This window comes from Tauraco erythrolophus, chromosome 27, assembly GCF_009769465.1.
Source record: "Tauraco erythrolophus isolate bTauEry1 chromosome 27, bTauEry1.pri, whole genome shotgun sequence".
Lineage (NCBI taxonomy): Eukaryota > Metazoa > Chordata > Aves > Musophagiformes > Musophagidae > Tauraco > Tauraco erythrolophus.
Window position 1 is genome coordinate 4,045,728 of NC_141491.1, and position 17,113 is coordinate 4,062,840.

The following is a 17,113-nucleotide window of genomic DNA, read 5'->3' on the forward strand; positions in this document are numbered from 1 at the left end:
ATGGCTGCTGGCCGCTTGAAAACCGGGAAATCCTGCCTGTTCTTCCTCTTCTCCACGTGCAGCACGTCGGGCACGCTGGCTCAGAGCTCCTCGTGGCTGGCGAGTGGTTAAATGCTCGGTAATTACGTGCTCGTATGTAAGAGGTGAGAAGGGAGGGAGCGCGATGCCCTGCATCGCCGTTCGAGCACGCTGCTGTTTTCTCTCCGGGAGCAGTGGCAGGTGAGGCGTGCGGCCCAGGCGGGTGTTCTGCTCTGCTGACGAGGGGGTCTGGCAGCTTGTGTCACCTTTAGACCCTTCTTCACCCTTTCGCGGTCCAGCAAGAAGCTCAGCAGTGATGCAGGTGCTGAGGTGGGTCTGTATAAAGCCCATCAGCAAAGCTGTTAGGAGCCACAGTCATAGAATCACAGAATGGTTTGGGTTGGGAGGGACCTCAAAGATCACCTAGTTCCAAGCCCCCTGCCATGGGCAGGGACACCCTCCACTACACCAGGTTGCCCAAAGCCTCATCCAACCTGGCTTTGAACACTTCCAGGGATGGGGGAGCCACAGCTTCTCTGGGCAACCTGTGCCAGTGCCTTAACACCCTTAGAGTAAAAATTTTCTTTCTTATATCTGATCTAAATCTCCCCTTTTTCACTTTAAAGCCATTGCCCCTTGTCCTATCACTACACGTCCTTGGGAAAAAGCCCCTCTCCAGCTTTCCTGTAGCCCCTTTAGGTACCAGAAGGCTGCAATAAGATCACTCTGGAGCCTTCTCTTCTCCAGGCTGAACAGCCCCAACTCTCTCAGCCTGGCTCCAGAGCAGAGGTGCTCCAGCCCTCGCATCATCTCCGTGGCCTCCTCTGGCCCTGCTCCAGCAGCTCTATGTCCTTGTGCTGGGGACTCCAGAGCTGAACGCAGTATTCCAGGTGGGGTCTCACAGAGCAGAGCAGAGGGGCAGAATCCCTTCCCTCGACCTGCTGCCCACGCTGCTCTGGATGCAGCCCAGGATATGGTTGGCTCTCTGGGCTGCCCATAGCACTGGTCACAGGACCACATCCACCACAATGGATGACTCGGTCCTTTCACTACTTGAAGCAGTTTGTGGCTTTTTTTTTATAGTCAGATACCTGAGTTTGTGGGCAAGAAATATGCAACACTGCAAACAATACCCAGTAAATACCGAGGTTTTCCCAGATGGACTTCAGGCCAAGTAAAATAATGCAACTGGGCCAGATGACTTAAATTTTCCAGCTATAAATTGTAGCAATTCACCAGCTGTATGCAGTAAATTACAAATGAAGGGGTCTCCCTTGAGATCTGGTGTTTAAACCTGTGAAAGTAACGGCTCTCTTCAAAACATACAGCCCTAAACAAAAGATAATGTTAACTTAAGGATGCTGTGGAAGTGAAAAGGAGATGGACAACAGGTCAGAGTTACTTAGACAATTTTATTTATATCCCCACTCCCCAGTAATGGGGTTCTGTAGCTCTGTTCCTTGTGTAAGGACTTCTCTTTCAGGTTTCCCACATGCAGGAAGGAATTATGTTTGTTCCATAATAATAAATCTGTCCGCAAAAGCTGTAAACATTATTTGAGTATTTTGTTATTGTCTCTTCCAAACACACACATGATAATTTGTATCAAAGAATTTCTAGGTGACCTTCAATGTCTAGTCCCTGACTCAATCTCACACCTTTTTTTTAAGCAAAAATACCTTGATGTGAATGTTTTTTGTGTCTGATACCTGACAGAATCATCGCATTCCCATACTTCCAGCCCCTGCGGAGCCCCTTGCTTAGAAAATTTCTGAAACATGCCCTGTTACAATCCCGCAGGGATATTAAACCTCTGCGAGGTCCAGTTCTTGGTCTGAGGTTCCCCTGCTTTTACTCTTTAAGCAGCGCAGAACCTCTGCAGCATCTCACACGTCTGTGTTTCGACACCCGCAGAGAACACCCCAGCGTCTCGCAGCGCTGGGCGTGCGGAGCGTGAATGTCAGGGCGCACGTTTTTCTCTCCCCTCTGTGGCTTCGCCTTCAGCCCGTGGAGTTGAGCATGAGTTGAAAGCAATGCTGCAATCTGTTCAGCTCTGCCAGCTCGTTTTAATAGTCTCACTCAAATGCACAATATCTCCTTAGCCCGCTTGGCTTCGTGAGTGTAGAGGTGAGCAGGTCCTATTTTATCATTAAGACTCTTTCAAGTAATGCTTTCTTTTGGCTCACAAATAAATCAAGGACAGCAGTAAAACAAGAAGGGAAAATAAATCTTCTGATTGATTGCAGACAGGACGGATTCTTTCAGCTCTTTGCTTTTTACGCTTGAGTTCAGTAATGGCACGTAGCGTGTTTTGCGCTTTCCTAGCAAGCTGTCCGTGCTCTCATTCCAAACCGTGCACGTCACATCCAGCAGCTGGGAGGGCCCCATACAGCTGACCCAAGGCGGTACTTTTCAGGGCTATCGGTCACTAGTAAATCCAGGTTATTTCACAGAATTGTCATTTTCCTTCTGAGATATTCTGAAGGATTTTGATGAGATTCTCCAGGCCGAAAATATAGCCGTGGTCTGGCCCGTCGTAAGTGGTGTGATTGCATTTAGAGCCTTTAAAAGTGGTGTGGGCAAAGTCTATCATCCGGACGTCCACTCTGGAGTGATTAGTGCCGGGTGACGTGGTGCAGTTTGTTTTTTGGAAGTGAAGGTGATTATCCAAGGGTGCCGTGTTCTCCTTGTGCTCCTGCCCATCATAAATGATGAGGAGTGAGCTGGAGTAGAACCTGTACGAGCTTTGCTTCCTAATGACAGAAAGCAGAGCTTTCAGCCGCAGGATGATGGGCTCCAGGAGATCCGTTCGGAGGTGGTTACCGTTGCACAGGAACTGGCGCAAGGTTTGCCTGAATCCCTCCGGTGAGAGTTTCCTGCCGTAATACTTATCTTTGCAGAGAAAATGGCCAGTGTCTGCTTGGTAAACCTTGAGGAAAGAGAGCAACAATCCAGATTCAGTTGTTCCGTTTTCCCAAAGCTCTGGATTTCACCCTTATCTACAAAGTTCAGACCCAAGCTGAGGAATGGGACGCACATCCTCTGCAGTCTAGCAAGATCTAGCAATGCTGGCAATGTACTGCAGGCTGCTCGCTGAATCCCACCTCCTGTCTTTTCTGGAGATTTAAACTGTTCAATTTAAACCACTAGTGCTGATTTTGTTGTACTGCTATAAATTACCCCTTTGTGAAACCCAAATAGCTGTAAGTCATAGCTGTGTCACCAGTGATTTACAGCATTTTCCCTCTGGCTCTGCTAGGAGTTTGCAGAAGTGCAGGAACACCCCAGCTTTGTACCTTCGCGCAGCGCGTGCTGCACGACAATCCTGCCTTCTTAAACACAGAGAGAGCAGATACAGACAGAAATTTGTATGTGAGGCACTGGTAACACTGAGTAAGAAATGAGAGAGTGAATTCAGAATTAGCTCACATGCCACTTGTCATTTAAAGAGGAATCTGCTCAACGGAAGGATGTCAGAGACCAGAAAGGGACACAGGTTTTGGCACCGAGTGTTTACACTGCTATAGATGTGCTTTATAATCATCATTCTCGTAATTATCCTTCAGGCACAGCAGAACAACATTTTGAAAGCTGCTGGAGAAATGAGGGCAACAAACGCGTGGTTTCAGTTTCTAGGGAGAAGGGGCAGCGATTCTGAGCAAGAGGAACCATAATATTTAGCACAAAATAAACCCCTGACCCCTGAGGCAACAGGATGAGCCAGCTCTGCGAAGGCAGGAGCGGGGCAAGGGATGCTTTTTTGTTTCTCTTGGTTTTTTGTGCAGCAGCCAAGAGCTGAGCGTGAGAGAGGAATCTGTGCTTGTGTACAGGCAGATTCTCAGCTGGGGTGAACCTGATTCCAGCTGCTCATACTGGTGGCAGTGGTGCAGAGTGGTGTTTAGGCAGCCACCGCTTGTGAAAAGCAGCCAAATCTCAGAAGTCAAAGAGGTTATGGGGAAAGGGTTACCCTATAGGTGCCATGTTCTATACTCTTCCTAAGCATCCTCTCCTGTTTGAGGACAAGACAGGCAGTCAAGAGGCCAGTTCTTACAGTGTTTGGTGGGAGACGAGAATGAAAGTGCTTTGATTTACACCACCAAGATTTCCAGCTTGGTTTCAAGCTGTGTGTTGGGCAAACACCAAAAGGACCCAGGCTGCGTCTTACCTGCATCCCACAGATGCGAACGCCCAGAGACGCAGAGGTGCTTTGTTCACACTTCTTGATGTGCCGGGCTTTCTTCTCCTCCGAGGCATCATCGCCGTGCTGCCGCGTTCCCATCTTTAAGTCCAGGATACAGGGATAGTTGTATTTCGATACCACGTTTTCAAGCAATAGAAACTCTGAACACGAGTTAAGGGAAACCCAATACTTTCAAATTCTAACTGAAAGAGCTCTTAAATCACAGCGACTGCTGACGCTCTCCATAATAGCTCACAACTGCAATGAGACTTTCTGAGCCAATTTTACCAACATGTCATTGCTACAGGCCCCTTGCTGCCAATTTCAGTTAATTTACTGTAGTACAGTCCTACCAATTAAAGCACCAACAGCTCCGTTCTCTAGTGACACGATAGCCCTGGGCTGTCGATCCGACGCTTCGCCTCGGTGCTGCCCTCGCTGCAGTGGGTGTGGGGGAAGTTGTTAAACTGTATTACTCACATGACTGGTGGGTAATGAAGTGTAATAGGAAAATAAAAGGCGAGGCAGCTGCTAATTCCTATATAGTTGTGGTTTTAAATGTATGCCAAGGGGATCCTTGACTTATGCGGAATACCCTGTATGGGAAGTGGGTGAGGGTTTTTCGTTTTATTTTTTTAAGAACAGAACAAAATGGAATGGAATGGAATGGAATGGAATGGAATAGAAAATAGAATAGAAAATGGAATAGAATAGAATAGAATAGAAAACAGAATAGAAAACAAAATAGAATAGGGAAGGGAAGGGAAGGGAAGGGAAGGGAAGGGAAGGGAAGGGAAGGGAAGGGAAGGGAAGGGAAGGGAAGGGAAGGGAAGGGAAGGGAAGGGAAGGGAAGGGAAGGGAAGGGAAGGGAAGGGAAGGGAAGGGAAGGGAAGGGAAGGGAAGGGAAGGGAAGGGAAGGGAAGGGAAGGGAAGGGAAGGGAAGGGAAGGGAAGGGAAGGGAAGGGAAGGGAAGGGAAGGGAAGGGAAGGGAAGGGAAGGGAAGGGAAGGGAAGGGAAGGGAAGGGAAGGGAAGGGAAGGGAAGGGAAGGGAAGGGAAGGGAAGGGAAGGGAAGGGAAGGGAAGGGAAGGGAAGGGAAGGGACCTACAATGATCATCTCCCAACTGAACAGTGGGAGAAGGTGACAGAGCAACTATATTCTGTCTATTCTGTCTTTTCCCAGGGACTGGCAGAGGAGGGATGCATACCCCCTGCGATAAAACATACATGATTATGAGCTGTTATTTGTAGCCAAGACTATGCTGGAGGGGAGAGAGGAAAAAGGATACGATGAAGTTTGTTCTCATTATGCTTGGAGGACATGCGGTTCAGGTGCTGCCTGTGACAGTGCAGTCCCCAGGGGTTGTAGCTGTTTCTTTCTGGCTGGTTTCCGTTTGCATCTTCCAAAAGTGAATCTGTGCGGTACTGAAGGTCTGTCCTCAGCAGCATCTTCCCCGGGCAGCTACACAAACCACACAAAAGAACACGTTTGATTTATAAGCTCCAGAAGAGACTATTCCCTCCTCTCTTCTTTTGTTGAGCCTCACACTTGATGAGGTAAATTTTCAGGGACTCTCAAAGGAAACATAGTCATCATGTCCAACCTGTGGAAATCTTTTGTTACTTCGTAAAAGTAATTTCCAGAAAGCCAGCTATTGCTGGGTGCCAATATTTTCTTTATTACAATTTCAAAGTGTGCTTGGCTCCTGTGAAAAGTGCTGTTCATAGCACCAGTGACCAGGGATCTCTATTTATCTCCCTAACAGGCACAACACAGGCAAATTGTCCGGCAGGACTGATTCCACGTATAGAGGTGCTGGCTTCGAGGAGGGGAGGGAGGGAGCAAAGAGGAGATTTGTTCTCCTTGGGAGGGTCATTCCTTGGTCTCACTCATCCAAAACCCGTAACTCCCTTCGCGCCGAGGGCAGCGGTTTCAGGGTAGCGATGTTGCACCCTTCAGTCACAGCTGACCTCGGTCTTTTCTGAACCAGTTTGAGATGAAAGATGTCTCACAGAAAGCCTCTGCAAGCCCTAAGGTCGCGCTGTGCTCGCAAGCACCGCAATGCCTTTCCAAGACAGCTGTCCTCTGGGACGAGGACAGGATCAACCCACCCTCGAGGCTGCTACTTCTGGCTGGTTACCAGCAGAAAGGTGTTGGGTGCTGGGTGCTAGGTGGCTGTTCTGGGGCCTCTCCTCCTTTTGGAGCGTGCTGTGCTGCGAGGAAACAGGTTTAAAGCAGAGTCTGAGGCACAAATTTGAGCACCAGCATCTCAGCGATAGCCAGATCTGCCCGCTCCATCCACAAGCCGGGGAGGAGACGAACCACGAAGCCACCAAGCTGGGCTTTGCTTTTCTTCACTTTGGCTGGGCATTGCTTTTGCTCACTTTGCCTTAAACCAGGAGTTGTTCCACCCAAACCAGCCCAGTACCAGTACTGTTAGGCACTGGAACAGGTTGCCCAGAGAAGCTGTGGCTGCCCCATCCCTGGCAGTGTTCAAGGCCAGGTTGGATGAGGCTTTGGGCAACCTGGTGTAGTGGGGGGTGTCCCTGCCCATGGCAGGGGGGTTGGAACTGGATGATCTTTGAGGTCCTTTCCAACCCAAACCATTCCATGATTCTATGATTCTATACCCAAGGTGAGGACAAGGAGGAGGTTTGCAGGAGCAGCAGACCCTTACCTGTCTTTGAAGGTCTTGGTGAGCTGGGTGTGACTCCACTTGACGAGCGTGTGCTCGCTGCCGGTGCCGGTGCTGGTAGCCCACTTGCACTTGTGCCATATGGTCACCGAGGAGTCGCCGATGGCGTTGTCCAGCCGGCCGCAGCTCTCCGGCTGCAGGCTGGGGCCGGCGATCAGCGTCAGGTTGCCGAGGTTGTCTTTTTTGAGGTGCACGGAAACGATGCCTGGGCAAAAAAGGGGAAAAATCAAACCACAATGAAATTAACCCATGTGTTACCATACGGGCTTGGCCACCATCTGCACCAGCCCGAGGTGGTCCAGCCTTCCTGAGAGGGCTGGTGCTCAGCAGGGCAGCTGCCGCCCCATGTTTTAGTGGCCTCTCACGCTGGTCCCAGTCTGATTTGAAGCCCAGTAAACACCATCAGTCTGAGACCCTGGGAAACAGCCACAGGCTTTTCTAGTGACCCCTCCTCTCAAGGCTCAGCTTGAAACCTGCTGCCTCTGAGCATCACGTTCCTTCATCCTCCATCCCTCCAGGCTCTGTTATGCTGCAAGTGACCCGGCAAAGACCCCCACGTTGGATCCGGACCTCCAGGCTTATTTATGACAAGGGGTTTAGGTCTCACTTTTTAGGACAACGGTGAGGTTGGAAATGCTTTTTGTTGGCAGGAAGTGAAGAGAGAGTTGGGGACCAGGAATTTTCCAAAGACAAGCAGCGTGCCAACTCCTTCCTTTAATAGGAGCGAGGGCAGAGGCATGCACGCGGGCTGGCAGCACTGCCTGCGTACGTGACACCTCTACATTGTCATGGTCATGTCCTTCCCCAGGCACCGAGGACCAGCCCCCCAATGGCCAACGGGGCAGACCCTCACGTGCCCGGTGTTCGCACGCGAGGAGGAGCATGACCTCGAACAGGGGTTATTACTTTCCACCCTAAGTGCTTAAAACACCATTGTGTATTTTAGCATTGCACTTTCCCAACTCTAACAGGAAGGGCAGCGCTCAAATGCCATCCAGCCCATCGCATATTTAGCCCAGTCTCAGCCCATCCCTGGCATGGGGACGGCCGCCTCCGCATCTCAAATGACAGAGCAGGAATGGCCATGGCTCGCATACAAGATGGCTCTGACCTTTCTGGGAAAGGCTGATAATGGTGGTCCTGCACCCACAGCCCTCGGCCAGGGCTGTCTCAGCCTCTGGAGGCAGCAGAAGCGTTTTTGGAGCATTACCCTTCGGTGCTCCGAGGGGATGCCGGCCGTGTGAGCAGTGCCCTGCTGCTGGCACGGCGAGCTGCAGGAAGGCAGATCCAAAAAACGGCCAGTCAAGGCTGTTGGACCAGCAAAACTCATCACTGGAAAGACCCCCCCCGCCCCGTTAGCAACACGTGGAGCTGGGTTTTATCCAACTGTCCCCAGTGTCCGCACTGTGGGGAGATGCGTTTCGGCAGCTCAGCAAACAAGGGAGCTCTGTTCTCCCAAGGGAATTTGCCAGAGCAAATAACCATGCAAACTCCCTCCTCTCCGTTTCAAGTGAGGTTAGAGCGAGAAAACGCAGACGCAAGGATGTGCGGGCTCAGCGTGTGCTGCGTCCTGCCTGCTGCGCGCCGCTGACCGAGGGAGGATTTTGGAGGAGCCCCCAGTGTCTGCACCCACCAGCCACCTCCGTCAGACTCGGGGTGCCCACCCCACCCCTCTGGCACCCCATAACCCTGCAGCTTCAGCTGTATTCGGATGCACTTCCCTCCTGCCCCCCTACACCCCTTCTGCTCCGAGACCACAACCATTCCTGTTCCCTGTAAAATCAACGTTAATCCAACCAGCTCGGTTAAATCAGCTAATTTTGCACTGAAATGGGGGAGGAATATGCACAGGCTGCTCTGCCAAGGGAGCTGGGGGGCTGGAAACCTTCATTAGGGGGTAAGTAGCAGTTTTAGCTCTCAGTCCTTTGCTGATGGTGATGGTGAGCACAGGGAGCTCTGCCTTCCTCCACCTGATCTTTCGCTGAGTCCCATTCGGAAAAAATTCCGTATTACAGATAACTGAGAGCAAGCAAAATTCCTGTTGGTTTGCATGCCTGCTTTGAATTTTCAGGGGAGGTGGGCAGGAAAAAAAGCCAGCTTGCCTTTTGCCTATATCAAAGTCTTTTTTTTTAAATAAAAAAAGTCACTGCAAGGCGAACAGAGTCCTCGATTCCAAATCTAGCGCTCTGCCTCAGTTACAGCACTACGGCAGCCTGTAACCTTAAAAACTGCCCCAATTACAGATCTGCAAGTCAATGGAGCTGTGCTGATTTGCATAGTGCTGACAATCTGGCCCTAAAAACATTATATATAGCGTGAAACTAAGAGTTCTTAAGTATCTTACATTAATATGAAAATTAATGGGGAGATTTTCAAAGGCAAGAATGAGCAGTCAAATTGCCAGGGAACGTGATCCTCTCAACTCCTTCCAGCTGAAAATTCTGCCTTCAAAAACCTACGTCTCAGCCTGAAAAATACTTTTGTTTCCTGGTATCCTTCTTTACGGGTTTTGCATACGTCCTGCAAGTGACCTACCTGGGCGAAACAAATCTGTAACAGATGGCTACCGACCTTCTCTTTTATTGCAACAAGAAAACATCTATCTAGGAGCAAACATGAATTTAGGTACTTGTCTTTGCTGGCCTTTCAGTGTCCCCAAAACCACAATCCCCCTCCCGTCCCGAGCCGGCGAGGCAGCCAGCGGGTATTTATGGGTGCTGTCACCATGCTAGTGGCATCCCGGTGACCCTCAGGAGTGCTCTGCTATGTAGCTCTACCCTCATGGATTTATTTTTAAATTTACAAGTGCATTTATTTGCTGTTGCCTGCAATAGGAATCTGAGCAGAGCTGGGCTGGAAAATAAGTCTGGTGTCCCCTTGGAAGCTCAGCTCGGGGCAGGCAGAGGTTTGCAAGGGGATGGTGGGGGGCAAAGCTGGTCCCAAGGTCACCAACCTGCCTGCAATGGTTAAGCGAGCGGTGGGAATTTTTTTAAGCATCCGACTCGGTGTTAGATTTGAATGATGACATTCGATCAACGTTGCACATAATGTCACCATTACATAATGGTCCCCGAGCTGTCGTCCGTCCGTCCCCCCCCCAGCCTAAAAATAGCGATGAGGAACACAGACACGTATGAACGGGCGATGAAGACCTCAGGATTATTCCCCCTGATGCTCACCCTCCTCCCATCACCCTCATGGGAAAATGTTCCACCTCTTTAACTCGCCTGGCATTCAGGGCTGGGACAGTTACAAGCAGGAAAAAAAAAAAAAATGTGCTCCCAGTGCCAAATTGGAGAAAAATTGCTATTTAATTACCCCTCGTCGCAAAACTCACTGGGACTTGCAATAAAAGAGAAAAAGAAGACAAAAAAAGTATTAATAACTGGGCCACCCCTGAACTGATAAGCTTCGACTGCTTAATATCTTTATTAGAGAGACAGAGCAGGGCCCAGATCTCCAGCACCGAACCCTGGCCCTGGCTAAAGAAAATTGCTGAGAGGAAGACTTGTTTTCTTTCTTAAGCATCTTTTTAATATTGTCCCGTAAATCTGTGAAGGCCCCTGACTTTCTGGGAAAGGGAGAGATTGGATTGGAAGCGCATCGAAACCATGGCTGACACTTTGAGTTCTCTTCTGTAACGCTGAAGGACCAAAAGATATTTTTAAGTTTTTATGCGACAGCTGAGATTCTCTCCTCTCGCAAAACTCCAGGGTCAGGAGCTTTATGAGCAGCACAAGTCTGGCAGTAAAAGCAGAAATATTGAGGGAACAAGAGAAGGAGGAAGGATGGCTTTAAAAAAAATGCTGGGACCCCCCGCCAGACACCAAGTGCTGATTTTTGAGAGCTGAGCTGAGAAATTCAGCTGGGAAGGTGGTTCAGGGCACGGAGAGTTAGGGACAGGGAGACTGAAAGGGGGGACTGGGCAGTGATGGGGTCCCCACAGGGAGGGGCAGGTGGGAGGCTCTGCCCCAGCCTGGGAAGGTCTGGCTTGCGGTGCAACGGCTGCCTGGATGGGATTTTTAAGAAGTCCAGGGGTCTGTGCCTCTGCTTTTCCAGGGACCAGAGCGCAGGGGGGAGCAGGGCTTGGCGAAGGCGAAGCACCCAGCAAAGGTGATGCTCGATCCATCCCTGGGCTGTTTTTTCAGGCTCAGTATTTCACACTGGCCCCAAGGACCATGTCTCCCCCAGCTTGTGCTAGTGCCAACCCTGACCCTTTCCTTGCCTTCGCTGACCCCTCTGCCTCCAACACAAACCTTCTCCTCCTCTAAAACCAAGGCCTGGAGCACTGGGGCCGTGCACGTGGGGGCAAAGGCACCCTGAGCTCTGCTCCTGGTACAGAAAACCTTTCTTAGCAGGGGCTGCTAGTGCAAAGCTCGCCTGAACAGAGCACATAATGCATCAGAGCTTGGGAATCCTGTTTTGAACAAGACCCTCCTAGTCCCTGCTTTCCTGCACCTATTCAGTGCCACCATTCACACACCATCAGACCAACATCTCTGGGGCCATGACCCTCAAAATCCTCAAAGCAAACCTTGTTGGGAAGCCCCATCCTATACCTGCCCCTTCTTCTGTGTTTTTTTCTGTGTTTACCCTCTCTGTCCCACTCTGACACTGCCCACGCTCCCGGCTCCCCCGGAGGACACTGTGTTCACACTCCCAGCCTCCATCTCCTCATGCCTGTCCCCCCAAGAACAGACCAATTTCAGCTCTGTTTGACACAACGAGAGTCCCTGTGTCACCGACCACGGCAGCAAGGGGATGGGCAGAGGGGAGGATCTCCTGGTGCCATCAGCCAGCACTCAACCCTTATTAGCCACCACAGATTCCCCCCAGGGAACCCTCCCAGTCCCCCAGACCTGCTCCTGTGGACACCCTCACCCGGGAAGCATCCTCGTTCAGCAAAACCTGCCCAAGTGATGGAGCTCCACAGCTCAGAGCCAGCCCAGACCGAGCCAGCTGGTACCTCCCACTGCCGCCCCACCAGCACTTATCCCAACCTCAGGACCAATCCCAGTGACAACGCTGTCCCTCAGCTCCTTCCCCAGCCTCTCTCCTTACCTTTGTACTGGGGCGTGAACTGCCTCATGGCCAAGGGCAGCGACTCGTAGAAGCTCAGCTCCTGCGAGACCAGGGGCTTGCAGACCGTGTGCTCGTCGTACTTCATCATGCTCATGTGGCCGCCCACCTGATGGACGAAGGGCTCCAGGAGGACGGCGGTCCTGCTCTCACCAGGGTCCAGCGGGCTCTGCCCCACCATGGTGCTGGGCGAAGGGGTCTGGCTCCCCGTTAGTAGCGGCGAAGGGGGATTTGATGCGGGGTTTGAGACATGCTGTGCTGGACCGGGTAACCCTCACTCTGTGTTTTCACCGACGGAGTCTGCAAAATAGAGGGTGTTGGGGAGCGTGAGAAAGGGGGACGGACAAGCCACCGCAAAGCCACCATCTGTGCCAGCATCCTGTGCCACAGCCGGGGCCGGGCATCGGGGGCACAGCCGGGTGGGCGAGATCTTTAGGTGCTCAGGGGCTGGCAGGGAGCCCCAGCCTGAAATGCAGAGTCCAGAAAAGACGCAATTTAGACTTGGGGGCGAAAGAAACAGAGGGGAATGATCGAGAAGGGCTATCAAGTTAACGTGGCAGCCTCGTCAAACCAACTGGATCAGGGCATTCCTTGGCCAGGTTATTAATACACTGTATTAATGACACCCCTCGCTGTGAAACAGCCCCAGTTTGCCTGACGAGACAGTGTTAACGATGGTCTTAGTCCTTCCCAAGCTAGGACATTCCTCGCAAAGGAGGTTTATTAATAAAGCCTCTGCAAGCTCACCGCGCCGGGCAGCCTCTTCACCCTGCTGATGGGGTTAGCGAGGTTTTCTGCACCTTTCTAAAGAAACCTCAGTTTGGGACATTCCCTGTCGTTTAACACCGGAGCATTAATAGGGGCGTTTCCTCCACCGCGCTAACGCGTGGCACGAGGACGTGCCAAACCACCACCGAGACGGTTCGCACCCAGGCGCCGGCTCCCCCGAGCTCTCCAGCCCTGTCCTCTGCCACTTCCCAATGGAGCATCCAGCAACAGATCCATCCCTGGTTCTAGCCCCCAAGAGAAATTCCTCCTTAATTTTGACAGCAACAAGTCGTGGCTCTAGAACAGTCAGGTAGGAAAAGCACAGATACAAAGGCCATCTGTGCCATACTGCCTCGGTTCCTCTTGCACGCACCCGGCAACATCCACCCCTTCACTTCATTCTTCACCAGAAGCCCGAGGATGGCTCTGCTCTGGTGGACATGGGGCAGGGGAATCCCAAAGCCATTGAGAAGACGAAAAGGCAGCAGAGCTAATGAAAACTGGAGACACAGTCTGGCTTCACACCATCAGGGCAGCAAAATTAGAGGAAGGCACTCCAGATCTCAAACTAAAAGGGATGGGGGATAAAAATAACAAAATCATCCTTTTCAGGACTGGTCCATGTTCCTGCAGCTGCCAAAAAGGGGTGTGCAGAGCCCTGGTTTGCCTGCCCCTGTTACATGAGTGACTTTCTCCTTGTTCCTCCAGCTTCAGCCTAGCTTGGGCAGTCTGCCATCCTATTTTTACTGGAAGAAACCCAGCGCCGTTGACAATAACGTCTTTGGAAGAGCCGCTTCTCTCTAGCAAGGCCTCCAGGATGTGTTGCTCTGCCAACCCCAAACCTTGCTGGGGCTGGGGCAGCACCGTCACCCCCTCCTTGACCAGGAGACACCAAGTCCCCGAGGGACGGTGCTGCCTCCCTGCTCGCACCAGGAATAAACCCGGCGATTCCTGTCGCGGGCAGCCGCTGCCAGGCTGCCTCCGGGTCTCTGCGAGGAGGGCAGGCTCAGCCTTTCCTCCGGTGCCAGCCTTGCCAGCCCGACCTGGGAGCTTTAACCACTAAAACGCAGCGTATTCCTCATTCTCCAACAAAGAGCCAAAGTTCTGCTGCTTGAATTTCCCCTTTGCCCTCCTCCTGCTGCAATTAACCCACCCAGCAAACAAGGACTCAGCGCAGGTGCCCACGTTGGTTTTTTGCCCGCAGGAGTGGGATGAGGTGGGTTGAAGGCAGAGAAGAACCACTCCTACCTCCAAAACACATGGAGCAGCTCCTTTACCTTCCCCCAAGGTGTTGGGGTTTTTTTTCCCCCTTCTGTTTTTCTATTCTTTCGTCACGGCACACTTCGGAGAGGAATTTCTACTCTGCAATTACCAGCCTGTGCTGGCACGGAGGGAACAAAGCCGGGCCGCTCCGATGAGTGCTTTTCAACTGGGAAGGAAAGCAGCTCTTCAGAGCCTTTCTAGTAGTTAATAAAAGCATTTAGCGTTTTGTTAAGTTGCAGCAACTTTTAAAGAGGATTTCTCCCTTGAAAGCTGTAGGTTGGGGTTGCTAGTTTGTTTTTTTTCTTTTTTTTTTTTTTTTTTGCCTTTCCTTAAAAAACAAAAGAGAAAAGCAAAAAAGCAAGTGGATTTGTCATAACACCTCTCTGGAGCAGAGAGCGCAACAGGACTTCAATCCAATATTTATTGCTTCAGGGACAGTCCAAGGCTGAACCTCGGCTGACACAACACACTTCCAATTCTGGCAACCTTGGCTTCGCGATGAGAGTCGGGGGTTTCACCCCCCACAGTTGGAGAAGGCTTTTGTTGTTTTCTCTTCAGCAAAACTCGGAGCAAGATTTGCCATCAGAGAAAGGGGCTCTTCTCATTTCGGTTTTGTTCTGAAGCAGCTCATCCACTCGGAGCCGATAAATGTTACGGCAAACACTTACCGAGCTGCTCTGAGCTCCTCTGAAACAAGACACTCTTGAAATGAATCGCTTCTGCTGGCTCAAGTCATCGCCAGCGCCAAAAGATATTTACGTCACTAAAAATAGGCGGAATTACAGATAAATCTGTGTCCTCAAAAACAAAACCAGAAACCTTGACTATTTTTCCTCTAGCTGGAAAAAAAAAAAAAAAAAAAAAAAAAAAAAAGGCAGCAAAAAGAAGCGACCCGGGCACTGCAGATGAAGATGAGTCAGAAAATATTGGGGAAGGAAAATACTTCTCTGTGTAGTGAACTGCCCTCTCTAGAATGGGGTGTCAGCCTGGCTGTGCCCCCCAGTGACCACCAGAACACAGCACCTTCCCCTCCAGTGCATCACCGCCCTGAAGCAGATGTGCTTTTCTAACAACCACAGATGTGTAACGAGGAGCTGCCAGGCTGATGGGCACCGATGGCCAGAGCACGGCTCTGCCGGCGGCACGAGCCAGGGCTGTCGGTGGCACCGATGGCCGGGTACTGTCACCCCCTACCCCGCGCTCATTTAGAGCCAAAATATCAAGAGTCTGAGCTAAACAGGTTCTTTACTCCCAACTGTAGACACAGGCAAAAGAAATCCAGCAGATGAAGTTCTCTAATCTTTAATTAGTGCCTGCCCCATCCCATCCCATGGGAACCGCCGTGGCTCTGAGCCTGGCACGCCGGGGGCAGAGCGCAGATAGCCCGGCCCAAGGAAGAAGCTCATGGCCCACCAAGAGCTGGGGTCCTCTTAGCAGAAATACTTTGGAATATTAAAAAGCAAAATCACTATAAAAACAAGTGCTCTGTCAGCACGGGACCATGTTCTTACTCTTCTCCATCATGGTCAGCAGCTTCACCTCTGGAGGACCCAGCACCCTGGAGCACCCCGCTGCAGCGTCGGGTTTCGAGCACTGCCGGGGGCTGCTAATTTTATTTTTTTTTTCTCTATTAAAAGGCAGGAAAATAATGTAGCTGATAATTTGAAGAGATCTGCATGTCCTTAGCTCTTGGTCATGGAGCTGACCTGGATTCAGCTCCTGCACCGAGCACCAGCCCAGCCCCAGGGCGAGATGCGGGTGCGCTTTGCAAAGCCCAGTTGCCCCATTTCCCGTCAGAAATTGGCCTCGTGCCTGCGAACTCCGCGACATCGTGGCCATAAGGAAAATCCTACCGGTTCCAGCTCTGCACCCGTCGCGGCAGGGCTCGGAGCAGACTCGGGCTCTTCGCGTGGGCAGGCAAACGGCTGCAACACTCAACGAACCCTCAAATTTCCCTTTCCTGCTCTTCTCTCAACCGCAGCCAAAGTCAGAAAGAGTTGCAGGGCAGCATCACGCCGGGAGCGAGAAGCTCAGCTCTCGGCAAGAAACCCGGCTACAACCGTCCTGCCACAAATCGTTCTGTGCAGAAACCCTCAGCTCTTTCATCTTACGTTTCCTTTCCTGAACAAAAATGATGTTCGGAACGCCGAACATCTCGCGGACGAGATGCAAAGATTCGGTTCGCTGCGCCGAAGGATTTATTTGGCGGCTCGGTGGGAAGCAGCAGGATGGATGGGGAGGGATGGCAGTCGCGTTCTCTGGGCTGCTGACAGCCCTCTGCCCACCCCGGGGCTGGCAGGGGCATCGGCAGATGGTGCAGGGTGGCAGCAGTGCTGGGCTGGGCTGCCCGGTGGGACACAGGAACGTGCCTTTGGACGCGGTAGCGAGTTTGGGGGTGCCAGCAGTGCTGCAGGCTGGGGAGGACACGGTGCCACTGTGTCCTACAAGAAAGGGCACAGCTCCCCTCACCCCCCTGCCCAATTTCTGCCTTTCACACCACCAAATCACATCTGCCCCTCTGCCGACCAGCCCCATGCTTTCCAGCGATGCCACGAACATGACAGAAAACCGAAAGCCACCGGGTTTATTTTCTGCAGACCCTGGGTTGCTCCAGAGGTTGGCACCCCCCTGCCCCAGGTGCCAGCTGTCCCCCTCGCTCCCATTCCTTCCCGCAAGCCCTGGCTGTGCTCGGAGCCTTCCTAATAATATCCCACCCGCTCTCCAAAATCGAGTGCTTGTTCATCCTGCCCTTGCTCATCCTGCCCTGGAAGGTGGCCAAAGCTGATGCTGGTGCAGAAGCCACCCTGGACCTCACCTGCGGGTTGTACGTGGCCGGTCCGGGCTCGGCGGCGAGCGTGGGCACAGAGCGCTGCCTGGGCTGGGTTTCTTGCTGCTTCTCAGTACGGTTCAAGTATGAGAAATGAGGGAGCGGGGGGAGCCCGCGGAGATTTGGGCCACCACCTGACCGCTGCCGCCGGTGCTGGCAAGCGCCTGGTATGTCCAGCTGACAGCTGAGCTTTAAAGAGGGGAGAGGCACCCTTGGGTGTTAAAGGGAAACAAAGCCACATGGGCGAGCGGGTTAGGGATGGAGGGAGAAGGGGCCGGCCGTGT

The 17,113-nt window shown here is 51.9% G+C and overlaps 1 protein-coding gene across 1 annotated transcript; it reads right to left on the minus strand.

Annotated features, from left to right (window-relative positions):
• Positions 1-1,852: 1,852 nt before the first annotated feature.
• Positions 1,853-12,164, minus strand: IP6K3 (inositol hexakisphosphate kinase 3). The gene is made up of 5 exons (XM_009985022.2): positions 11,954-12,164; positions 6,875-7,097; positions 5,486-5,658; positions 4,184-4,359; positions 1,853-2,947 (listed from the first exon to the last, which is right to left on the minus strand). The coding sequence occupies exons 1-5, from the start codon at positions 12,150-12,152 to the stop codon at positions 2,477-2,479; spliced, it is 1,242 nt and encodes a 413-aa protein (XP_009983324.1). The 5' UTR covers positions 12,153-12,164; the 3' UTR covers positions 1,853-2,476.
• Positions 12,165-17,113: the final 4,949 nt, after the last annotated feature.